Below are 27,305 nucleotides of genomic sequence, written 5' to 3'. Positions count from 1 at the left end.
ACATAAAAAAGCATAGCCAAAACAATAGAACAACACTACTAGAGCGCACACATCTTATTTTTATGGAGGCTTTTAATCTTAGTTTGTCAGCAAACAGAAGCCTCCTTCCCTTGCCTTATAAAAATACTTTTATTATTAACGGTGTGTCTGCTTGTTAGCATGTGGCAACAGGAACCTATGAAACCTGACACTAACAGAGCGAACCAATCAGCCATGATTAACAATTAAATCACATTAGAAGTGTTCATTAATTAAAATCTGGCCAACCTCTTTGCAGTTCACATTTGATCACAGTGTCATTAGCAATGTAGAAACATGTTTCAAGAAAGATGCAGAAAGTTTTAAAATTAACATGCTAACATGTATCCACACATCTATCTAAAAATGTATATAACTTAAGGCAATATTAGGTATAAATTCAAAAAAGAGATACTGTGATTACGTTGTTGGACTAGATTATATGCAACGGCTATATTATTATAATTAGGACAACAGCAAGTTGAACTACAATAGTGGCTTTCTTGTGAAATGGCACCATGTCAAATTTATAGTCTCTAGCTAAAAGAGTTTGTTGTAGCATGGACAAAGGAACAAATGTGCCAAATGCAGTCAAAATTAAACACTAACGGAAAATCCTAGTCATTTGTTTTCTGGGTAGATTCTGGGACACTAATTTTTAAAGGACAAACACTGAATGCTTAGTCATGCAGCCTTGACATTTCTCTTAACATAGTGGTGGGGGAAAAGATACGCAAATGGATCCATTGCATAAATCTATGACAATATTTAGGCATATTTAGCAGGCATATGTCCTGTCAATTGTGGAGCAAATCCTATTGCAAAGTTCCTAGTGTAAGTTCCTTTTCTGCGACCTGGGGAATTACGTGGAATTGGGAGCTGTCTAAGGATTCCACAGCTCAGTGCAGCTGTAATCTCATGTCTTGTAGAATTCTCCCATCTGTATGGTGGGATGGTGATTTTCTAAGTCCTGCCTTAATGTTCACATGAAAAAACAAAACAAAACCCAACACGGTGAGGATCCTAAGATCCTCCTTTCTGTCTGGGGCATACAGAAAGGAGGGCAGATTTGCTTCTATAAGCACATGCATCTCCAAGTACTGACAATTTGAGCTGTATGAATGGACGTGATATACCTCACAGTTGCCAAGGCCCAGATGTAGCATACAATGTGAGACAAGGATCTAAAATGAAGGACACAAACTGCTGTGAGATTCACTCCATTAGTGTATACAGCCTTTTGTGTAAATCATATTCAACAGTAAAAGTGTTGGGGATGGGACACCAAATTTCTATTGAACAAAGGTAATCTTGGAACTAAAAGGAAATGCTATCCCTTGAAATGTACATCAGGAAATATGATCTCTGGGACCTGTAACTCTGGAAAATATTCTGTCTTTCCAATCGTGCCACTAGTATATTAGTTTTGTCAGGTAAAGAGATACTGACTTCAAAAGTCACCTGCAAAGAAAATCAAAAGGGCTATTGTCCTTTTATATTTCTTTATGATATATAAATAAGGGCTATGGAGGATATTTGCTTGTTTTTATTTATTTATTACTCTTTTATTTGAGAAATAGAGGTCTATCTGGTGTCAGGAGAAGTGGTGAAATTATATCACCACAAGGGAAAGGAGGCTGAAGGCTAATCAACAGAGCAGGGAACCACTTTTAATACTGGACTGATTGTTTTTGCTATGGCACACTTAACTCCAATACCTAATGATCACTTGGGGCAATGGATGACTTTGGAAAAGATTTAGCATGTGCACCTTCCAAATAAGGTGTGAGAGCTCAGAACAAATATCTCTAAGGGTGCGTTTACACCGCGGAGCTATTTAGGGATACCGGAAGTATCCCAAAATAGCTATTTTGTGTCTATTGAAGCAGCTCGCTATTTTGAAATAGATTTCAAAATGATGGATAACTTTTTCCAACATCCTGGTAACCCTCATTCCACAAGGGTTAAGGGGCATTTTGGACTAGTGAGTTACTTTAAAATTTGGTGCTGTGAAGATAGCACCAAATTATGAAATAAGCTATTTTGAAATACACTGAAAATAAGCTATGCAATTTGTGCAGTGCAAATTGCATAGCTTATTTCAAGCTAAAGGTGTTGTGTAGACGCACCCTAAGATCTCTGAGACAGCCTCAGCTGAAAAAGAGGAAGGGGGAGACTTGACATGTCATATATTAGAATAAATAACACTTTCTGAGCTTCTTTCTACATCAGAAGGAAAATTTGGGCAAAACATCTCTCTCAGATAAGTTCACAGTTTTGTTCATTTGTTTCTAAATGTACAGTGATTGTCATAACATTCAAAAGGAACAGCCACAGATCAGAAGACCCATCTGTGGAAGTTCCAATTGTTCCCCTAATGAGCTATGTCTCGTCCCTGCCCTCACCACATTCTCTAAGAGTCTGATTAAACCCCTACCGACCTAGCAAATAGGTTACATGTTGCAGCTTTTGCCCCTCCCCTAAAAACTGAAAATATCTCTTCTGCTATTTTAGCCTGAATCCAATGGTGCACTGATCTCTCTCTTTCTCCATTGTCAACTAGATGGCAGCAGCTGCAGAATGTAACCTATTGGGAGGGTAGGGTGGAGGGCAGGACTGTACAAAAAAGGAGCAGATCAGATAAGCTTGCAAGACTTCCTGTCCCACAAGATGGCATAGCTGATAAGCTCTGCACTGGGTAAATTATAGCTTTTAACTATGAGCTGATTCTTGATTAAAATAACTAGAGGGTCACAATTTGTAGACTGAATTCCCTGCACACACTAAGGGCTCCTTGTATTCTTCCCCCTCCCCATAGTCTCCTCTGCAAGCTCCATTTACCATTCTAGCATCTACCTCTATTTCAGGTATAACTTGCAACTCTCCTCTCTTCCATGTTAGGAGCTTTGGGCACGTCCAATTACCCCTTCTACCCAGATTGCCCATTCTTCCCTCCTCGCCAGATGGGGTCCATAATTCTTTTTCCAGGGGTTCTATGGGCCCTCTCATTCCACTCCTCCCTGCCATTCCCCACTTCTTTATCTTGTGTTCATCCAATTTTTTCCTCTACTGCATGTCAGGGGCTCTGTGTGTCTCCCATGTCAGGCTTTCCTCATCTTACTGTAATCCATTCTTCTTCCATGGGGGAGAGGTGATGTTATGTTACAAGAGTTTAACCTCATGGGGATACCAATTGTTACATTCATTAAATCATTTTCATATGTAACACCGGGTGCAAATGTAATAGTTTAGTTTTGTTTTGTTTGATTTGGAGTAAAGAAGTTCAGGAAATGCTGTTGCTTCCATTGCAGGAAATGATATATAATTTAGGAAAAATGGCTCATAGACTCCAAGGCCAGAAAGGACTTGTGGTACTTCCAGATGATACCAAGACTTCCTGACTTCCTGATGATACCAAGCTGGGAGGGGTTAAAAGTGCTTTGGAGGATAAGGTCATAATTCAAAATCCTCTAGACAAATTGGAAAAATGGTATGAGGTAAATAGGATGTAGTTTAATAGGACAAATGCAAAGTACTCCACTTATGAAGGAACAATTAATTTCACATACAGAATGGGAAGCTACTGTCTAGGAAGGAGTACTGCACAAAGGGATCAAGGAGTCATAGTAGACCACAAACTAAATATGAGTCAGCAGTGTGATACGGTTGCAAAAAAAAACATGATTCTGGAATGCATTAATGGAAGTGTTGAGAGCCAGACACTAGAGGCAATTCTTCCGCTCTACTCTGTGTTGATTAATCCTCAGTTGAAGTACATGTCCCATTCTGAGCATCACATTTCAAAAAAAGATGTAGAGAAATTGGAGAAGGTCCAGAGAAGAGCAGTAAAAGTGGTTAAAGGTCTAGAAAACATGACCTACAAAGGAAGAAGGAAAGTATTGGGCTTGTTTAATTTAGAAAAGAGAAGACTGAGAAGGGACATGATAACAGTTTCAAGTGTCTAAAAGGGTGTTACAAGGAGGAGGGAGAAAAATTGTTCTTTTTGGCCTTTGATGGTAGGATAAGAAGCAATGGGCTTAAATTTCAACAGGAGAGCTTTAGGTTGGACATTAGGAAAAATTTTATGACTGTCCGGGTGGTTAAACACTGGAATAAATTGCCTAGGGAGTCTGTGGAATCTTCATCGCTGGAGATATTTAAGAAAAGATTGGATAAACATCTATCAGGGAATATCTAGATGGTGTTTGGTCCGCAGGGGACTGGACTTCATGGTCTCTTGAGGTCCCTTCCAAGTCTATATTCTATGATAACATAGGCCAGATAAAGCTCTCCCTCCCATGGCTGCAAAGTGCCATGTAATACATTCTGCACATTTTCACTTGCCTGTATTTCTCTGTCATGTCATGTATTCCCACTGCCCAGCTGGATTCCTGTGAACCCTGCACTGCTGGGATTCTGCAAAGGTACTACAGCTCCAAATGCAACATTTTCAGAATCCTAACAGGGGTGGTATCTAGTTGAGCTTTGGGAAGGCTGCAGGCATTTGTCAGATAGAGCCTGTGATGAGGTAGTTTGTCTTCTTAGAGGAGTGGGGGGCAATTCAGTGACTTTGTCTTTAAGGTCCTATAGCATTGCAGAGAAGAAGGGCAAGGCTCTTCTCTTACCCGTCCAGCTAGGGAAGGGCTGGGAGAAGAGCACCAGGGCAGACACTCCCCGGAGAAAGTGCTGTACCCTTTAGAGATTGGTTGGGAAAAAATGGGTTATAGTGAGGGCAAAGTGGTCTAAGACTCTAAAGCTGACTAGTCCACAACCCAGCTCCAAGAGGAGAGAATGACCATTTGAAACACAGCACCAGCTCTAGGATGGGAACTAGGGAAATTCTCTTACACTAGGATGAGAGATGACCAGGCCAGGACTGTCATATAGACACACTGTGGAGTGATCTGTGGCAAATAAGACCTTGTCTACACTTGCTGGAAGATTGGCACTGCAGGGATCGAAAGTTGCTTGAGTGGGTCTAGAAAAGACTTGCTAAATTAGTCGCTGGTCATGGTCTCCTTGACTCTGGTACTACATTAGATCAAGAAACATAAGGGGAATTGACAGGAGTTGCATACCTTAGTTCGACATTGCCCCCTAGTGTAAACCTGGCCGGACAAAGCGAGTTACACTTTGCAGAACAACATAATAAATTAGACCCCATCAAGGGGGTTACATATTTTTCAGTCTGTCTGAAGATGGTGTGTTGGGAGAAGTGCCCTGTGTCAGGGCCTCAGGGGAGCCTCCTGAGCAAGCAATCAGTCTGTTTCTCCTCTCTGTGCCCACCCTGTTGGATTGAACTGTAGTAAGAGTTCACACTATTGTAGCATGAGCATAAGATGAGGGATGCAATACAGGCCACAAGTTATTTCTCTTCCGGTGAGATGCATGAGGGCCATCCTCATCAAAACTCCCACTACTCACCCTAATGATCATCTATCCCAGCAATTGAAGGCCTCACAGCACCCCCATCTTTCCCAGGACCCACCCATGTAGCACATCCCACTATTCCAGGCAACCCAAATATTCACATAAACACCGAGCACCCTCTCCTAGTTGCACCATACTCTAAGCAATGCTGCCAATACTTTTTTTAGCTTCGTTTTTTACCTCTGCCACCGCCTGCGACAAGATGTGCTGGCCAGACACTAAAGAGTGTAGACATATATAAAGTAAGTGCAAACATGCAAATTAGCCCCAAGTAATTTGCATAAAAATCATGAAGAGCACAGCCTAAAACTTGGCAGCTACAAATCTTCCCATAAAGGGGAGCAGTAGAGGAGCAAAGGGCACCAAGAGACCAAAAGGAGATCCTGCACTTCGTATTCCCATACAGGAGTCAGGCATAGTCTGGGCTCAGAAGCACAAAGGGACAAGGTGTTAGAGGGGATTATCATTTCTACTAATGCCAGCAGATTCAGAAAGGGGCTATATCTCGGTGGATGCTGTTATTCTTTCCCTTGCCAAGCATATCTCAGTTCACAAGAAGCATAATTCAGCCCTAAAACACTGTCTCACTCTCTTCCCCTCTAGATATTGTCTTTTTGCATATGAATTAGCTTAATTAGTGTCATTGTTATTTTTTTTAAGCCATTCAAAAGAAGTCTCCACAACAAAATCATGAAGCACACTTGAGTTTGATTTGATGTGGCTTTCTATCCAAGCAGAAGCCAGAGTGTGGTCTGAGAAGGAAAATGCAGTTTCTTGGCATGCCTTGTTTTCTTTTCTAGACAGACCAGTTGAGGTAAATGGCATCTGGGCAGTGAACCCCTCTGAGGGTATGTCTACACCGCGTTTGTTTTCCGGTAAAAGATATACAAATTGCAATCCATAATTTGCGTACCTTTTTCCACTTGTTTTTTTGGAAGAGGCTTTTCTGACATCTGGCCCATCTACACAGGGCCAAATGTGGGAGAAACCTCCTCTTTTGAAAGATTCCTTATTTCTCATAAAATGAGGAATACAGGGATGCCGAAAGAACTCGCCCGCATTTTTGGAAACTGTTCCGAAAAAACATACGCAGTCCCTGGACGTGGCAGAGTTTTTCCCAGATATCAAAGGTATCCAGAAAAACTCTGCAGCGTAGATATACCCTCAGTGATGGGAACTCATTTCAGAGACAATAGATAATGCTCAGACTCTGGCCCCATCAAACTATTATTATAACTGAAAACCAAAGAAAAAGAGAAAAAACCCTTTATATTATTACGTTTCTGTGCAGTCACTGCAACTCGGCCAGGTTCTTTCAAATACACTTTCTCAAAACTTAAGTGCAACATATTATATTGTATTATTAACCTTGTATTTCATATGTCTTTGATATGATTCCCTTTGTAAATGCTTGAAGTCTGCATAGATCTAACAGGTAACTTTAAAATGCATTCTACAAAGGAATCTTAAATAATACAGTGACTAAAAAGAGTTTTCTTTATCCAGAACATTAGGCTGGTGGCATACTTCTTCTCAAAGCGTAATGATTTGTCTGTGCTCTCTAAATAATGCTTTAAGTCATAGCTGATGACTTTTTTTCACTTTACTAACACATCTCACCTTATGAATTTTTGTATAAAGTGAAAAAAAATGATATTTTTCATAAAGAAACGTACAAATCTCTGGCAAGTACTGAAATGTTAATTAAATATTCTTTTAAACTAGGTACCTTTGTTACTAAAGTAACGGCCACAGATGCAGATGATCCAGTTTATGGAAACAGTGCAAAGCTGGTGTATAGCATTTTGGAAGGACAGCCTTACTTCTCTATTGAACCACATACAGGTAGGTGATCTGAATCATGACTCTCCAAGTAATAATGTACATAAGAAACAGCATTTCTTGAATATTTCACTCAGTGCACTTAAATATCATGTAGCATTAAAGCTAGCATTGGTCAGCCTGTAATCCATAAGTATCTGATTTGTTTTGAATCATAATCTAATAATGTTAAAAAAAAGAGCCACTATTAATAATGCTGACAATAATGCCAAGGCCAATATTGCAGAAGTTATTGAAGCAAAACTCCCATTGCTATCTGACTAACAACTGGCTGGGGATTGTAATGAATATGTTATATTCTTTAATAAAAAAGATTTTCGAATTTCTGGCTAAGGACCGTAGGATTTGGCTTGGGCATTTTAATGAATATACTGTATGCTTTCATTAAGAACTATTTGTATTCCATGATTAGATGGATCTAGGAAGAGAGAATAGGAAGTTTTATTTGTATGAATTTGAGCTGACTTTATTTCTCACCATTTGCAAAGCCATTAGTAAGTGTCTGATAATGTAGGTCATTTCAAAGAAGTGCTAACAAAGCCAACCCCATATTGTTTATTCTATTTATGCCACATTTAAAAAAGGTATTTAGAAATGTTTTAGAGAGGTTTGTTCAGTTGTCTTTTTTCTTATGTTAATTTTCATATAGTTCATGTTCCTCACTGTAAGTCCAGTTATGCTAGCCTCAAAAGAAAAAAAGTGAAACTAAAGTTGCCTGAAATAACTTTACCGTTCATAAGCAAAGCAGGCATCTCATACTTATGAAAATTAAATTGTTCATCAACATCAAAGAGTTCTGGTCATAAGAAATTATTAGATGATGTTCTTAGGCAAAATCAGTCTCATTTTAATTGACTTAACACCAATTCATTCCTCTTGGCATCTGCTGAGTTACACAACTAAAACTGTTTTTCATTGGTTATAATAAAATGTACAGAGGCTCTATGCAGATGACAAGACACACACACACACACACACACACACACACACACACACATATACACACACAATCTAATAAAGTGTTTTCATGTGGTTGGAAGAAGAATAAACAGCACCATGGCTATGGAAATGTCGTTTGCAGTGTGGGTTATTAATATGTTGCATCCCTTATGTGAATCTCAGATCTATGAAAATCTCTCTGAATGCAGCACAATGAAATTATAGTCACTTCCTGTTGCCATAGAGGAATGCACCCATTGAATGGCATAGAGCAGTCTTCTCTTCCCTCGAAAAACTTTCTTATCCTAGTTGAAGTACCTCTTAGTCACTATATCATGCTTCAGCATACATGTAGGCAGAGATCTGGATATGTAGAGTCCCCTTGGAGGCCTCAAGACATACTATTTGGTTTCTATAATGTTTTTCAGACATAAGACATTAGAAAATAGTCTACATAGTAATTACTGGAATTAGATATATTGATAGTGAAATGAAAGTTATAGTCTCATAGGCTTCAAATATCAGAATCTTTAATGAATTGACACAGTATAGGGAAAATAATTTAAAGTGGTGCAGGAAGGCAATACCTAGGAGGTAATAGAATAAAATGAAATAAAGAAAAACCTAGTAAACTTAGTTTGAATATCAGGCGGGGTTGGCTAACCCCACCTGATATTGCTAACATTGAGATCTTTTATACTGTGAAATGATTACCTAAGTGCAGTATAAAATTCCCATTGCTGGAAATATTTGAAACAAGACCCAGCAAAGCACTAGAAAATAAACTGTACAGAACAATATAGCTTTAGTCAGAGGATGCATTAAAAGACTTAATAGGGCTTTTTGATCACCAATTTCTTGGATTCTCCAAGGAGCAGCTCTCGATGCACATGTTTATAATTCCTTTAGCTGTTCTCTAGAGCTGTGCAAACTAGCAGCTTTCACAGAGGAGCCAAAAAGTGCTTTGTTTATCCAAGGTGAAGCTTTTTCATTTATTACATTCAAAATGACCTTCACGGAAAAAATCCCAAACCTGAAATTTTGTGAATTTGCCTTAGGTTTATTATTTTTATTTCATTTTATTTTTGCCAATACTGGCTCTTTTTCCTGGCAAAAATACTTAATACAATGAAATGATAATTTATTTCCCAGCAAAACAGGTATTTATTTTCATGAAAGCCAGTAAAATCTCTGATTTTTTGTGATCCTACAAATCGCGATTGTTCTCCTCTTTCACTAGTATTACATTTTCCCACCTCATTTCCACTCATCAAGAGTGCTATCAGTAGCAGTTCAGTGAGCATAAGAAGGTGATAAATTGGTTCTCAAAAATGCACTAACTCATATAGGATTCAACTATGGCTTTACCACAGACCCTGAATATGGGGCACCGCATGGTTTTGTTGCCACAGAAGTGTCACAGAAGTAGTCCAAGTGGCCAGACTGTGACCCCAGTCTGTTTCTGGGATTCAGCTTTACTCTGGGAGAGGAGTCTTTAATCTCGGCACAGATCATATATCTCCATCATCACTAGCACATCTGATCTGGCTGGCATGTTGTGGGAGAGGAGCTAAAACTCTACCTTTTCTTTGTCTACTTCCTGCTCACCTGTGTGGGAAGGAAAGTGATCCCATGGGTTCTGCACTATGACTCACAGGGATAAGTGTTCACAGAGGAGTGAGGAGTTCCTCACAGAACTCGCAGAACACCAGCACATAGCAGATCAGATAATCCTGGCTTCATATTTTTAAATGAATTGCAGTCTCATGCTAGGATGTTATTGAGGGAAGATCCTCCCTCTCTGAGAGGAACCCTTAGCCATTCTGAATATTAAATCATAGAAATGACATCTGCACAGCCTTGTCCTCTAGACTATAAAATTAGTAAGCAAATAGTCTTTAAATTTATTTATCTGGCACATCGGAAGTGAGTACTAGCCTCGTAGAAACTATCATCTTCCATTGCTACTGGATGAAACACATTATTCAGATAGACTATAGGTTTATAGACAAAGTGCTTCCAAAGAGTTGCCTTGTTTTCAGAAACTGAGGAGGAAATACTCAGCAAGTTTACCCAATAATCAGAGCATCAGGGAGTAATAGATATGATAATGCATGAAGAGACCAGGAACAGTTTTATAGGTCAGTACAATCAGTCTTGAAGAGACAATAGTAATAGGTCAAATTTAGTTACTATTTCCTAGCAGTTTGTATAACTGTAAATTTCACCTTCCTGGAGTAGCTATGCATAAAACATGCAAATGACAGTATTCTCTGTGCATTGCTGGAGTTCAGCACCTTTACAATTTGAACAGTAAAGCTTAAAATAGTATTAACATTAGCAGGTGGAGTGGGAGGAGGATGCATATTAACAAAGGCAAAATGTCTGGGTCTACAGAGAAATAAGCTGAGTTAAAGCAAACATACTGCACTCTTTTTTATATATTTATCCAGCCTTCATACCATGAGTGTCTCTCAACAGGTAATTTTTCCCTTGCTGAATAGGCTAGGACGATGTACTCCTAATATCCTATGGATGGGAATATTTGTGGTGGATTCTTTTTTTACTCCTGAGATGCATTCAGATGCAGTGGTGATAGGCATGAATGTAACAACTTTGAGTTGCTAGACTAGCATCTTGTCAGAAAACAGATGCAAAAATGAAGGAAAACCTTCAGAAGGAGGCAATTTCAAGTAGCATAGCTGATTTGTGTTTTCCTCCATGGTTACATTTTCACACTTCCATATGAAGTGCTGGATCTTTCCACATATAATACAGATGTTTGCATACTTATATTATTTCTACACTTCTGTGCCACTGATAAAATCATCTCTGTACGAATGACTGGATGTATATAAATGTGTGAACAGTTAAAAAGCCATATTTATATTCTCTGTCCCTCAGATGTTACAGAACAGTATATTTAAAGCTAGGCCACTATGCTCTGAGATACTGTCTCTTGAAATTTTTAGTTCAGATTCATCCTTTCGATGCTAGCACCTAGTACAGTGGCAAAATGAAGGTGGCCTGTGCATCCTTCGGAATAAGTTTCTGGAACAGGCTATAGATTTGGGCTTCTGCTACAATCAGGCCCACCAACAGGGTGGACAGTTGCCTGGGGCCAAGTGATTTTAAAGGGCCAGGGGCCATGCCTGGCCATGACTACTGCTGTTGTGGCAGCGGGGCTCCGGGAACCTTGGAACTTTTACATCACCACTGGACACCACGTGGCACACTCCAGATGGCTCTAAAGCATAGAGGACCAGCATGGTGCACTGCAGATGAAGTTAGGGTTCCTAGGGTGCTTTCAGGAGCACAGAGCCGCCCCCTCATCTTGACTAGGGGCCTGATGTAAGTCTTTGTCTGGTGTATACTGCAGAGGCCTGGGGATGTTCTTTGGGAACCCTTAAAGCTGACATGCTGCCTCTTTGCACCTACCTACCTGGCATAAATGATCTTATTGAATCAGATCCTTAGTCAAAACTCTGACACTTTTTTCTATTTTGTTTGGCACATTTCCGTATAGTAGCATGTACAGGCATTGGTGCTGGTAGAGGTCCGACGCTTAAAACTGTCATTTTCCATTATGTTGCATGAAAAATACATATATATGTAGCATTTCTCACATTATTATTTGCAAACTCTGCTATATAGAATATAGTGCATATAACAGACAGTAGTCCAGGAATTATCTTTCCATTAAATGTCATTGTCACAGTTTGAGGAGAATACTTTCTCGGTATAATTCTCTACTCCTTTCCACCTGCATGGTTTCTTCTACAGTTGAGTTTGACTGTTGATTCATCTGCTAGAGAGGAAAAATAAATAAATATTTGTGTTTTTTTTAAATGAAGGTTTTGTACAACACCAAGTTATGACACCAATTTAGTGATGTAACTCTCACTGGACTAAACAACTGTGACCTCCATAAATCATAACAATAGCATGTCACACAAATATGGAACTTTAGCTTAATTTTCCCAATGCTCAGTGTTAAGGCAGGAGTCTGATGTTATTTATAAAGGTATGCAAATTGCCTTTATTCTCCAATAACTCACACACTTACATTCATGCTACAATTTTTTTCTCAAGAAGAAGCTCAAGAATAATTCTCATTTTTCAGCTTTTCCTAGGATATTAAATCACAACAGTCAGTTTTACAATATGATTATCATAATGGAACATTAATCTGAAGTGACATGGTGTTCTACAATATAGAGGTGCCAGAGAAAATACATTTTCAACTACCTGACTTATTTACATTTCATATGAACTTACTAAAATACTGTACCTCCTACACTGTCTTTGAAATAAAGTTTCATGAAGGCTGCAGTTTAGCATATTGCTTTATTATACTAAAAGGCACAGTATATTATTCAAATGGAAACCCTGACAGTTTATAAAGCAGTAAATATTTTGTATTTTAAAAGCAGTTTTCTTGGAACTGATCACTGGGGCCCTGTCTACACTGAAGATTTAGGTCAACCTAGGTATGTGGCTCAGAGCAGTGAAAAATTATATTCCCTGAATGCTGCAGGTAGGACAACCTAATCCCTGGTGTAGACATGACAAGGTTGCCAGAAGAATTATTATCTTGGAGGGGTGGATTTATTATAGTGATGGTGATAATTAAGGCCCTTCTATTGGTGTAGGAAATATCTGTGTTATGATACTACAAGCAACACCACTACTACACCATATCTCTGTTGCTCTTATTGATGGTATTGTACACATGATCCGGGTGTCAATGGAAAGAGAGAGATTCAAAAAACCTGGCATAAAAAACCATGCAAACTAGGAGATCTAGAGAGCTGAGGTCATTGTCAGAGGGTCATGGAGACTTTCATACCAAAATCTTTGACTTGAATTCAGCCCTGACTGTTAGTGACTGAAGGGTTTCCAAGATGCATATATTCTGGACATCTATAGGACACAAGATCTAGTTTAGATTTGACTGATGTTCATCTCACAACTAACTCATGTTGGAAGCCTCAGAGAATCTACTAAATAAAAGCTATGTCCTGCCACTGTTGTTTGTGTTGAGAAGTACCTTAGCCATCAGCTGGTCCCGCTGATTTCTGGTGATCAGTGCAAGGGCAGAATGGAATCTATGCCTGCTGATTTGAATGGGACAAATCACTATCTGAAGTGCTTTTCACCGTGAGTTTCTAGGTGCAATTCTAGGTATCTGGTTTTAAGCTACAAAGCCCTAAATGACCCTAAATAGTTAAGGAGTTGGTTACTTGCTGTCCTACCTCTCCCTGAGCCATACTACTAAGTTGACATACCTGGTGGCTCAGAACATTCACGAATAAGCCAAACTAATGATAGAAATAACACCTGAAAAGAAAGCATGCCTGAGTCTTGTGCTTTAATTCTGATCATTCTTCAGCCTTTATCTACCCCCTCTCATTACACAACAGACATTGCTTGGAATATAGTACAAACATAACATCATAAATAGGAGAAAATACATTGCATTCCAAACATTTCTGGAACAATTTATTTCCTCTGTCTAGCTTGGAAGACACCGAGTTTATTAACAAATGCTAAATTCTGTATAGCCTTAGGAAAAGTGACCTATAAGTATTGCAAGTAAATATGAGGCTCTTCATTATAAAAAGGCTATTGGAAAAACTGGAGAAAGTTCATAGGTGGCCAAGGAAGGGGAAAGTGACTAAACAATATAATGTGATGAGAGATTGATGGAAATTAATTTGTATAAACTGGGTAAAATATGATTAGTGAAGACTATGAAATCATTGCACAAATATTAGACAGGTGTTAATAATAGAGCAGGAAAAGAACTATCTCTTGTAATTATGTGTGGTACAATGGAGAGTTAACCACCTCAGACTAAAAAGAAAGATGGGAAAATTGAGCTTTGATACAAGACATGCAATCTGGAGCTGTGTAATGAACTGCCTTGGAAGGGAGATAAACGATTTTTACTAGAGGCTTTCTAAATAGTTTAGAATTAAAATACTACTGGGATTAGTACAGAGGGACAAACTGTTCTGTGTTCTACAAGGCTTGTCCCACTAGTTACTGCAGGTTTAAACTTTCACTTAAAATACTTTGTTTTTGTAACTTTCTAGCTCTTTTGATTGAACGAGATGGAATGTTGTGCTGTCTTAATAAGCATGCAGAGTGAACCTGTGATTTAAATTCCATTCTGTTAAATAGGTGTAACACCTACTGTAAATATTGGGATTTACACGTAGGTAAATGAGTGAATAACTGATTTTGATGGGGTTTGGGATTTGTTTGTTTCCTAGTGTTTTTAAAAGTGTAGATCCACACAATAACCCAAGAAGGTGAATGTCTTCCCTGTACAAATTTTAGCCAAGTGGTTAAGACATTCATTTTAGATGTGGTAGGTTAAGTTCAATTCCATTTCTTTCTGGCCCAAAGACTATTCAAATATTATATACAAAGTAGAACAGCTTTAACAGGAAAGACTGAGAAAATTTTTCCCTTAAATACATTATAGCTCAGTGGTTTGGGCTGGGCCAACTAAATGCGGAGCATTAAGCACTGGTCTTCCGTATCATAGGTGAGTAGCTTAACCAGTGAGCTGGATGTTAACAAAGAGGATGATCACCATTTTCTCCTCTCTTCTGTGAATGGCATCTAATTCCTGTTATCAATCTAGCTGAGAGAGAGGAAGAAAAAAATGTCTAAGAGTATTTGGTGAATTCATGTCAAACAGTGAATAGTTTCAGGTCAATCTGAAACTGTTTTTTGGCAAATAAACTCTTAATCTTAAAAATTTCATCCAGCTCCAGCTGAAAGCAAAATTTTTCCCTTAGTGAGAAGTGGAAGTGAACTCTCATTTATCGGTAAGGTCTATTATAATCTGAATCCCCAATGGTGACAATTTAAATGTTAGTGATGCTGACAAACTTACAGCTGGTCATTTTAGTAGATCCCTTAAGATTATTAGCCACATATAGGATTATGGGCACAGTATACTACCTTTTTCCCACCTCTCATCCACACTATTGCTGAACTAGCTAGCTGAAGAGGAATTTTCCATTGTTGTTATAATTGAATCTGCATTGCTCTGGAGAAAGTCTGTCATGCCCTGAACAAAAAATGTTCCCAAACTTCCCTTCTAGCTCTGACTAGTGTTTGAATGCAATATGTCATGCCAGGATCTGATATCAATAATATTGGTGTAAATGTGGGGTACCTTCATTTAAATAATCGGTGTGTCCAATCAGAAAATGGTTCCTTTTTCAAAAACTGGGGAGCTATTGATTCATTTTTGGCTTCACTAACTAGGATTTTTTTTTGATTCACAGTGCTAAAGATGCACTCAGAAGGCCACATTTTCAAAGCAAGTGTGCAGTTTTTCTTGTCACTGTGTGCTAAGCTCCCTTTATCCTTAGGAGATGTGTTAAGGCATTTATAAGGCTAACTGTCCTTAGTAGATCTTGTGAGTTGTCTTGGTGATGACCCAGTAGGGAGAGACTTTTGCAGAGAGATTGCTTGTGTAGCAGCCCTCAGGCTCAATTCTGCAGTCCTTGTTTTCATTTATGAGTCAAAAGGATATTTTTGTGGGTAAGAGCTGTAGGATTGGGCCCCTTGATAACAACAAGGGAAGAGTTGTCTTTTCATATTTATAAGGAAAATATTTCACCACTGGAGAGGTTGGAAATAATTACAATGATTTCTGCTTAGTAAAGAGGAATGACTTATGAACAGAGGAATCTGGACTCTCCAGGGATGATTTCTACTTCTAGAATTTATCAAGTAGTAGTAATATTGGTGCTTCTAACACTGCAGATAAATAGATATACTACCTCAGAATGCTAGTGGATTATTTTACTCAGAGGTGTCTTCCTGATACGGAAAAAGAAGCTCAGACTTTTGATATATCTGCCGGATTAATTTCGCCTAGAATGAATTGCAGGGGTAGACAATTATGTTTTGTTAAGGTATAATTAAGGTCCAGATTCAGAAAAAATAACATTTTCTAAGCCACAATAATATTCCCTCCACTTCCCCTGGAGCCTCAGGGGAAAGGGCTCAGGTTGGATAGCAGCCACCCAGCAGCTGCCCCTGCTTCATGTTTGAGCCATAGTGAGTGACTCTGCTGCTCCACCCAGTCCTCCACTGCTCCCGGGGAGCAGACTCCCAGCTCCCAAAAGGCTGCCCGGGGATGGAAAAGGTGTGTGCCTTCCTGGTCTGGTGCGGAGATCCTGGCCCTTATTGAGGTTTGGGGAGATGAGACCAACCTTTGAAATCTCCACACTAGATACTGGAACACTGATGTCTATGGCCACATGGCCGACAGCCTGGCTACCAAGGGGCATATCTGCACCCAGGAGCAGGTGCAGATGAAAGTCAAGGAACTCCACCAGGCATATGCCAGGGCCCGGGAGTGCAGTTCCTTCTCTGGGGCAGAACCCCACACCTACCCCTACTATGAGGACCTGCACCACATCCTGGCGGGGGGCAGTCCTCCCTCCCCCGCTCCACGGTAGTGGACTCAGAGCTTGAGACACCCATTGTTGCCCTCTCCGAGAACAGAACCAGGAGGAAGGAGGAGGAAGAGGATGAGGACAAGGCCAGAACAACAACTCTCCGGACCCTGGAACCAATATCCCATGCTCTGGACATGTCCCAAGCATTGTCCGAGGCTGGGAAGTCACATCAGGTGAGTGTCATCACGTTCCCTACACACACAGGGTGGCAGGCTGTGAGGGGCAGCTGTGTGCTTCTTGGTTGGCCTTTGTGGCCTGGGGATCATGCAACAGCCTGTGCACGTGAGTGCACATAGAGCGCCAGTCCAGGGCACACAGCCGCAGCAGGACTCTTGAGCTATTGGCCACAGGGTGTCTGGAAAGGCCTGCCATGCTCCTGACACCACAGTGGGACATCTCCCACCACAAGCAACCACTAGAAGGAGGCTGAGGACATGGACACACACATACACACACTCAGAAGTGTCGCACACGGCACATGGGCATTCCTGCACACTCAGGGCAGCATCCATTCCCGAGGACAGTGTGACAAGGTGTAGGAGTGTCTGCCACTCACATACAGCTCCCCCTCAGCACCCAGCCCCATCATCCTCCAGGAGGCAGGAATAAAAGTTTTCTCCCTGTGGGATGCCACCCCTCCTGGACCCAGCGTGTATGCAGAATGGAGGGAAGTCCAGCTGCCCCATGGTCCCCCTCCCACCCAGAGGATCCTGGTCTGGCCAGCACCTTCACATGCTTGCTTGTCCGTGGGATGTGGGGATAGTGAGGCTCCCCCCTTGGACATCTGGGCCCTTGCAGGAAAGGGCCTTCTGGCAAGACCACATATGGCCTGGCACCAAGCACATTGTCTTCATCCTAACCGACACCTTTGGTCTCACCTCAGAGATGTGGGCTATGCTTCAGGCACATTGTCTCCAAAGACCATCTCTCTGTTCTTCACAGCTGGACCAGCTATGAGAGTGGGGTGGTCGACACCACCCGGGGCAGGCTCCCAACCTGAGGGACCTGTTGGTGTAAGAGACCCATGGACGAGTTCCAGTGGATGCATCTCATCACACTCCAATCTCTGGAGCAGACCATGGACCGGAGATTGCTGGAAGATATCCAGCTGTGGCAAGACACTTGGTGGGAGATGCTGGAACAGGGCTGCACCATGTGTGTGGAAGTTCAGTCCCTGATTGCCAGCATGCAGCCTGCTCCTGCCCCAGCCCCAGCCCCAGACCTGTCCCTCCCCCTTTGCTCTAAACCTCTTCCCTGTGGCCGTGAAGGCCCCTCCACCCAAAATGGTGGGATCACCAGAGCCACGCACCACTCCCAGCCCTAGCCCTGAGCTTCTCCTCCCCCCTCCTCCCCCTTTTAGTTCTTTCCTCACCCCTCCAAGATTCTCATCCCCTCTTCCCCCCCCCCTTCCCTTCCTCCTCCCCACTCCCAGGTACTTTCTGTAGTCCCTCCCCAGTTACTTCTATCCCAAATAAAAAAATAAAGACTTTACTTTTTTTTTAAAAAAGGGTTTTTTATTGTCTCTGCAGGGGAGGAGGGAGACAAGGAAGAGAGGGGTGTGGGAGGAAAGGCTAAAATGGTCAATGCCCGGGGAGAGTGCCACTTGGATCCTTGTGAGAAACTCTCCCTTAGGACCTCCCGGCTGCATGTGGCCCCTTGATGGGCCTGTCAGATGGCAGCTGTGAGCGGTTGCTCAAAGACCCTGCTGATCTAGAACATAAGAACATAAGAACGGCCGTACTGGGTCAGACCAAAGGTCCATCTAGCCCAGTATCCTGTCTACCGACAGTGGCCAGCACCAGGTGCCCCAGAGAGGGTGGACCAAAGACAATGATCAAGCGATTTGTCTCCTGCCATCCCTCTGCAGCCTCTGACAGACAGAGGCCAAGGACACCATATTATCCCCTGGCTAATAGCCTTTTATGGACCTAACCTCCATGAAATTATCTAGCTTCTCTTTAAACTCTGTTATAGTCCTAGCCTTCACAGCCTTCTCTGGCAAGGAGTTCCACAGGCTGACTACACGCTGTGTGAAGAAGAACTTTCTTTTATTAGTTTTAAACCTGCTCCCCATTAATTTCATTTGGTGTCCTCTAGTTCTTCTATTATGGGAACTAACAACTTTTCTTTATCAGCCCTCTCCACACCACTCATGATTTTATATACCTCTATCATATCCCCCTTCAGTCTCCTCTTTTCTAAACTGAAAAGTCCGTCACTTTAACCTCGCCTCATATGGGACCCGTTCCAAACCCCTAATCATTTTAGTTGCCCTTTTCTGAACCCCTTCCAAGGCCAAAACATCTTTTTTGGCTAGTTAGCTTCTGTTAGCATCTAGTTAGCTTCTGCTCCCCACCCTGGCAGGAATGCCTCCCTTTTCTCTCACAAATATTGGGAAGGACACAGCATGGGGCCACCAGGTGTGGGATGTTCCATTTGCCGACATCCAGCCAGGTGAGGAGTCATCAGAACCGTGCCTTTATATACCAGAAGGTGCCCTAAACAGCCATGTAGGCCCTGCCAAGCCTGGCATTAAACCATTCCCTGGAGTGGACTAGGTGGCTAATGTAAGGCTTCATTGGCCAGGACAAGAGAGGGTAGGCCTCATCCCCCACCATGCATGTGCATGTGCACGTCCTGGGCATGTGCATGTCCCCAACCCTGATGGTGTGACCACCCGACATAAATTTCCATGAACTGGCCTTGGGGTGACTACCTGCAGGACCATTGATATTACCTCTTCTAGTTGATGTACACAGATGCCTGGTGGTTGTCTCTGTGGGGGAGGAAGAAGGTGGGAAAGGGAGAGTCATGGGGATATGGGTGCTATCAATAGCTCCCCCACCACAGCTGGGGAAGCCATGTGAACAAAGCCAGCAACAATGGTGTCCATGTTGCCAAGGTTGATGACCCTGCGCAGCAGGGCGGAGTTGATGTCCCACACCATCTGTTGAAGGAGACAAACAAAGAAAGAAACAGAGAATCACAAAGTTTCCAGAGCCCTCCGGAGGTCCCTGAGCCTCCCTCCTCACCCCTTCTCCCCCACTACCACCACACTCAGCAGGAGCAATCCCCCATTTACCCCATCTCTTGGTAGGGCTTTGTGAAGGTGGGACTGAAAAATCTCCTAGTGAGGGGGCTTCCACCACTACCCCTTTCCCTGGGGAACCCCATTCCAGCAGTCTACCCCCCTCCTGGGATATTTGACTGGTCATACATGCATGCCCAGGGCCCTGACAGTCAATCTCCCCATGCCCACCTGGTTCCTAACAGATTGGTAGCTGTCTAGAGTGGCGAGCTTCCACAAGGCAATGGTGACCCACTTCTGGAGGGATATGGCAGGTCTCATGTGAGTGTCTTGTCATCTGAGGACAGGGGTGAGCCACCCACACAGCTCCAGAAAGGTATCCTTTCTCATCCAGAAATTCTGGAGCCACTGCGGGCCAATCCCACCAGTTGGAACTGGTGTATAGATGCCAGAAGCGGTGGTGAGCAGGTGGGATCCAGTAGCATGAGCCATGCCTGCAGATAGCCTATCAGGGTCTCCAAGGGGAGGAGCCGGGGGGCTGGGCTCCTGCAAGGCCTGGGAGGCAGCCTGCTGAAACTGCTGCATGGGGTGCATTATAAGCTTCAATAGCCATTGACTATCCAGAGGCAATTCCAGCTCTATTCCTGGAGTGCTGAGATGTCCACAGGGGCAACCAGAGTAGGCAGAGAAAAGGAGGTAAGCAAAGTAGAAGAGCCTGAGACACTGTTGTACATGGGAGGGGGTGGGGGAGGAGTGTCTTTTTAAGCACGAGCCTCAGATAGCCTCAGGCAGCAGCTCCAGAAAGTAACTGCTGTCCTGATGCCCTGCCTCAAGTGTTTCTGGGTGGCCTTAAATGCGATTCAGTGTCCAATGAGTGTGGACGCTCTATTTCGAAATAGCTAAGCTCTATTTCAAATAAGCTATTTCAGAATATTTTTTTTCCGAAATAGCTTATTCTGGAACAAGTGTTCAGTGCAGATGTAGCCTTGGAGTTCTCACATCTCTTTGTTACCCTGCCCCAAAGAAGAACAGTGAAGGGTCCAGGAAGCCTAGAATGGCTGCTGTGGAGCGGCTAATCAGAAAAGCTGCTGGAGTGACCAACAATGGTCAGTTAAAAGAAAAGTTACAGAGTAAAGTCTTCAGTTGCTGTGTGGAGCTCCACCTACGAGGACCAGGTGCCTGACTGGCTAGAATGATGAATGGCAGGACTCACCAAAGAGAGCTGGTGAGTCAGCCAAAGACTGGGTGTCTGGGTGGCTGAACAAGCAGCAGGACCAAGGAAAACTTGGAGCAGATAGGCTGAGCCTGGGTATGTGAGCAGAAAATCTAGCCAAACCAGGTGCCTGTACTGAAATGGGACTTGCTAGTCTGGTTGCAGACTGAGCCCAGAGATGGTTGCTGAAAGGACACCAGCTGAAAGCACGAGTTAGGTAAATTACAGTGCATCACAGGCAGAAAATAGGAGGCACTGAGTGCATGAGGTCCCTGCAATAGCAGCAAATTAATTTTGGTGAGATGTACCCAGATGATCCTAGCAAACAATCTGCATACTATTTTTTTCCAGAGGACCTCTGCCTCGTTCAGTGCACAATATGGTCCTTCTTCCTGTAATGTCAAGGGCAATTATAGTTAGGCATTGCAGGGTTTACATACGTGATATGCTTTGCAAAATATTTATCTGCCTTTTGCACTCATAAAACTATCACATCTATTTTCGCATTTTGTTTGTATTTTTGAAAATTTACACTTGAGTGAATAAACTGAATAGTTGGTAAGTACAGAAGAAAACAGGATTTTCCCCACAACTATGAAACCCAGAGTGTCTATTAACATAAACCACCTTCTATCTTGAAAGATTTTATTAACTGGCAGAGAGGCACACATATGGAGGAAAATGTACATGTTGTTAATTCATATACAATAGAAGACTTGCAAGGTACATTTAATAGGAAACCTAATATGTAAACAGTCACAAAAATATTCAACATATTATAGAGCTAGAAAAATAACATACAACAGTTTTTAGATTCTTGTATAAAATTACCAACACTTAAGGTCTTACGAGTTTTTAAATGTCTATTTAGCAAACAAGAAGAGTTGTTGCTTATTTCATTTGAAGCTTATACAACAGGAACTCAGTGGGAGAGCATGCATAATGTTAGTTGCCCAAGTAAAAAATCTGAAAATGATGAAAAACTGCTCCTAATATAATTACACCACAAAGCTTAACCCAACAAAATTATAACTTAATACTGCTATTTAATGAATTTATTTATATATACATAAGACAATACAGGAAGTTTCTTCTCGCATTAAAAAACAAAACCAAGCATACAAACAAAAAATGCCAAGAGAGCACTTAAAAGTAGGTAAATGTCCAAGGAGGATGGTTTGACGGCTATTTGTTGTGAAAATTATTGTGACCAATATGAAGTTTATTTCTAATGTAAACTGAGAGAAAATGTATTGTGCACACATCTTAACAAGGCTATGATTTCTTTTGTGCTCAAGAAATGCAGAATCCTAGTGATCTTGGAGTGCATCTACACTGCACCATAACTCAAAATAAGATATGCAATTTGAGCTACGCAAATTGCGTATCTTACTTTGATGCTATTTTGAAATAGTTTATTTTGTCATTTGGCGCTGTCTACAAAGCACCAGATTTTGTAATTCTGAAACGTCCCTTATTCCTCATAGAATGAGGCCAGAGTAAGTCTAAGGTCCGACACTGGGTTCTCAAAGTACAAAATACGCCATACAGGTATCTAACAAACACAAGGGCTACCTCTACATTGGTCCCTATTCCGTAATAGGGATGCAAATGTAGAACTTTGGAATAGGCAAATCCGCGGGGGATTTAAATATCCCCCGCGGCATTTGCATTTTCATGGCTGCCGCTTTTTTCCGGCTTGTAGATAAGCCGGAGAAAAGCGCCAGTCTGGACGCGATCCTCCGGAAGATAAGCTCTTATTTCTACTTGAAACCCAGAGTGTCTATTAACATAAACCACCTTCTATCTTGAAAGATTTTATTAACTGGCAGAGAGGCACACGTATGGAGGAAAATGTACATGTTGAAAGTAGGAATAAGAGATCCTCTGGAAAAGAGCTTATTTTCTGGAGGATCGCGTCCAGACTGGCGCTTTTCTCCGGCTTATCTACAAGTCGGAAAAAAGCGGCAGCCATGAAAATGCAAATGCCGCGGGGGATATTTAAATCCCCCACGGATTTGCCTATTCAAAAGTTCTACATTTGCATCCCTATTATGGAATAGGGGCCAGTGTAGACACAGCCAACAAGTTTATTTTCTGACAGCTAGCTGTGCCCCATAAATGGAAAAACAATATAACAAAGAATTGGCATATCTTATGTCCCTTCCTGCAAGCCTAGAACCCCGGGTTGGCTATGGATGAAGTCAGAGGTTGTTTCAGCTTCCGAGGCGCTGGTATCCAAAGCCCATCAGTGAGGTCCGATTTGCTAGGCTCTGAGGCAGCCTTAAATAGAGTTTGCCTGCCTTGTTTGGCAGTTTGGAAATTTCCAGGGGTTACTCATTACATGCTGATGTAGGGTTTAGCTGTTAGTTATCAATCTGGTTCTGATCTAGTTCTACTTGTTCTTTGGCCCTGTTTACGTGATCATTACGTTAGGGTAAACAGAATTGTTTATGCATTCTTGCCCTTTACCCTTATCTTATACTTGTTCTTGCTAAACTGGCAACAATGTTTATCTTAAATGGCGTATGTTCCCAGAGACTTGCTTCTGGCTCATCAGATATAGGGAAAAGGGGGGGAAGAATGCAGGCCTCACCACTCCTAAACTAGCATGTATAAAGTTCTTCCACAATTGACCACTACACAGGGGTGTCAGAATAGCAAGCCTGAAATAACGGGCTTGCTGTGAAGACACAGGATAGCTATTTTGGGATACTCCGATATCCCAAAATAGCGTTGCAGTGTAGATGTACCCTGGATGAGCTCTGAGACTTTGGCCCAGATTCCTCAAATGAGTCCACACTGATAGAGCCCCTGTGCTGCTTAGAGCTCTGCATAAGTCTGTGACACTTTGTGTAGGTACTGGGCTCAGAATCCTGCAGGATCAGGCTTCAGGGCTCAAGCAAGCCTCCTTTATTGAAACTATTGAAAGATTCTTACTGAGTTGGATCAGGCCTGAAATCACTTCTACAAGTAGAAATAAAAATCTGTACCAAACTCTTAGCATTAGGATGGAGAGAAAACAGACATAATCATCCCTCCTAGAATGATTTTTAGAAAACCAAAATCTTCTGAAACCCTGCTTTCAATAGATAGGCAGAAATATTTTCCATTGGAAGACAGAGATCACTGAGGAGGTGAAATAGAGGTGAGATGATGAACCATTCCAAGTTGGTTTGTAAAGTATTTGTTTCTGTTTTGCTTCTTTCCCACCTATACACTGATATGTGCTGTTTTATGGGCTCATTTTAGTAGACATTAAAAAAGAGACTAGAGAGAGAGAGAGAGAGTGGGGGATAGCAAAACGAAAACATGTTCAAGTAGTTTTGTGCTGTTTGATCCTCTTCTTTTTCTTCAATATCTGTAGCCTCTGATGCCTCAGTTCTTATTCACTGATCTTTTCCAGTGCTTATGTTCTTCCAAATAGCTTCCTGAAAATAGTCCTCAGAGGTGTATATTAACGGATTCAAGTCGTAAGGCAGATTGTGCAAATTGCTCAGTGAATGCATTTAGGGCCACTGTAAAAGAAAATCCCTTCCTGCAGCTGTTTTATTTGCTATTGAGCAGCGTGACATCAATAGCTGTTTAAACAAAGTAAAAATCCTATATTGGGTACATTTTGGGGAGACTTTTAAAGTATGTCTTGCGTCTTGAGATCTTTGCCTGTCAGCACATCTCCTTTCTTGTATCAGTCTTTGAAAATAGATTCCATAAGTAAGGTGTCTTCTAGATAGCTATTTATTGACTTCAACCTAAGAAAGCTCTCCCAATAGTAACTAGACTCTCTGAAATACTCTCTACAGGATCATTGACAAAGTCTTTACTATTCTCCTCCTCCAAGCTTAAAGCCATCTCATAATTTTTTTCACTCTTGTGGTTTATATCTCTATCTCGTATAAGTTCTTTACTCTGGGACTTACTCCTTACCCATTTGGGGGCATCAGAACCCACATTTCAGGTCAACAATTATTTCTTCAAAGCTTTTTCCTGAGCTGAGCTGAGATCGAATAGGTTGAATGAACAGGTTCTTAATTTTTGTGTGTGCTAAGGAATGCATTAGCACTCATGTTAGGTGAGTTTGAATTTTTTTTTATGAGAAGTTTTAAAGTTTCAGTAATTTCTGTGACTACAGCTTGAAGATCGATGTAGTGTCTAAGGTGACAGATTAAATAAGTTTCAGTGACTCAGTGCTGAAATCCTCGTGTTCAACACTTCTTAACTTCTCCTGCCTTAATCACATTACTTATTTAGCTGAAGATGCAGAGAAAGGGGGAGGGAGAGACTTTTGTGTTCATTAATCTGGTTGTTAGGAGATACTGACACTTCTGTTCTTTTGCTGGACAGCATACCATTGATACTAAACATAGCAGTAGTGCTGGTGACAGTAAACTCTTGTAATTCAGGTTTGTTTGATGTTACAGAACCCTCAGACCTGGTGATAGTAACAGAAGCAATTAACTTTTTCTGTGTGCCTTTTTATTTTGTTTGATATTGATGCTGAGCTTTATCTGTGACTTGTAGCCTACAGCGAAGGGTTTATGAACTGAGACTTCATGTTGGGGAGATGTCCAAAAACATTGAAATGATATAGTTATGTTGGTATCACAGCAAAATGAAATCATCTGCTTTTAAAATCGGAAACCTTTAAACTTTATACTTGTACAGAAAAAATTTGGAGTATTTAAATCTCCACCCCACAACACCCCTTTTTGTCAGCTCCATAAATACAGTGTTGCCTGTAGAGACACATGGAAACAGGTGCCAGAACATCATAAGAAAAAATATTGAGAGTCTGGAATTCATTGAACTGGAATAGCTCATTGCAAACAGAATATCAATAAAATAATTTTCTTCCTTTCCAATTCATTTGCAAATCTGGCTTAACTCTGTGAGTGAGAGAGAAAACAGAATTATCTGAAGAAAATTCAATAATCCATGTCCTTTTTATAGTGGGTCTGATCCAAAACTGATTGAAGTCAGCAAAGAGGGTTGATTTTTCTGATTTTTATATTAGTCCTAATATGAGGAAAACTCATAATGGGCTCTGTTCTGATATTTTTACTCAAAGATTAGCAGAAACTTACTTCATGACTGGTCCCAGTGATTTAAAGAAGGCTGTTTATGGAATATAGTTTTATTTAGAATGGATGAATAAGGGAACAGAATCTGGTCCTCTTAATGAAATGTGTGTCAGTTCTGTTGTAGTTTATTGGTTGTTTTTGAGAGAGCTGCCATTGACATGTGAATTTCAGATGTAGTAGGAGGCATTGCTTTTGTCATCTGTGACATATTTAGTATATTCTGTGTGTCTGAGAAATTCTGCACCTGCTTTGCTTTCAAGCAGTGGACCACAATTGACCCTTGTACAGCACATAGAATTCCAATAGCTGTCAATAGGACTTTCTTCCAAAGTAAGAAGGGCAATTTATGTTTCCCTTTGATAGGTTGCTGCTGGTTCTAGCAGTAAAAATAGCAGTTCCTATATGTATACCTACTGCTACAGAACTGTTTTCCTAACACTTATGAGGAAAGATTAGATTTTATTAACCATTTGCTCATCCCACTTATGGCAGGTGGTTTGAATTGCCAATATGAGATGGACCTGAGTTGAGAAACAAAGATAAGGATTCAGATCCTGCCTATTTGGTTAGGAAAGCTTAGGAACTAGGGGCTATCCATAAATTACATAATACAGTTTTTGGTGATTTTCAAGACCTACACACCCATTATAACAGTGCAATGAGCATGCAGAATTAAGAACCCACTTAATCCCTAAGGTGTTGCATAATTTAGGATGGTCCCATATCAACATAGAACAAAATTCTGACTATATTATATTAAGAAAACCAACAGTATTTTATGATAATGTTCCACAGCACATTGGGTGGAAACAGTTTTACCATCTTTTCAGAGATTTTGAGATGTTTTCCCAAATTGTCACAAAGTCTAAATCTCAAATTTTCATCAACTAGGAACTGGGATAAAAAACTGGGTTGAGTCAATGGAAATGTTTTGTTTTAATAATGTTGGAATATTTCATTTTTCATATTTCATTTTTAGTATAAATTATCTCAAATCTGAAACACAACTCATTTCAAGTTTAAAATAAACATTACTCTTTTGGTTTAGCTGTGTGTTCAGACATAACATTTAGCTCTGGGTTTGAATTCCAACCACTGCTAAAGTTCAAGGATAACTGAATTCATAGTTCTAATTAGTCCCCTCTCTAATTGGGATAAATATGGGGCAAAAGTTCAGACCTAATATAAACAGATGCAGTCCATTCATGTTGATAGGGTTCATAGATTCCAAGACCAGAAGGGATCACTGTGATCATCCAGTC

The 27,305-nt window shown here is 41.1% G+C and overlaps 1 protein-coding gene across 2 annotated transcripts in view; it reads left to right on the top strand.

The window, feature by feature from the left end:
* Nucleotides 1-27,305, top strand: part of LOC102453014 (cadherin-8) — a 211,050-nt gene that overhangs the window by 90,371 nt on the left and 93,374 nt on the right. For both annotated transcript variants that reach the window (XR_012906673.1, XM_006129384.4), the window contains exon 4: nt 7,174-7,293. Coding sequence is in view for 1 of the 2 variants with exons in the window: in XM_006129384.4 (XP_006129446.1) it covers nt 7,174-7,293 (120 nt within the window). In the remaining variant the exon portion in view is untranslated. The remainder of the gene's footprint in view (nt 1-7,173; nt 7,294-27,305) is intronic.

This window comes from Pelodiscus sinensis, chromosome 12, assembly GCF_049634645.1.
Source record: "Pelodiscus sinensis isolate JC-2024 chromosome 12, ASM4963464v1, whole genome shotgun sequence".
In the NCBI taxonomy this organism is placed as follows: Eukaryota; Metazoa; Chordata; order Testudines; family Trionychidae; genus Pelodiscus; species Pelodiscus sinensis.
Note: the sequence above shows the minus strand (reverse complement) of the source record. Positions and strands in the feature narration are given on the sequence as shown.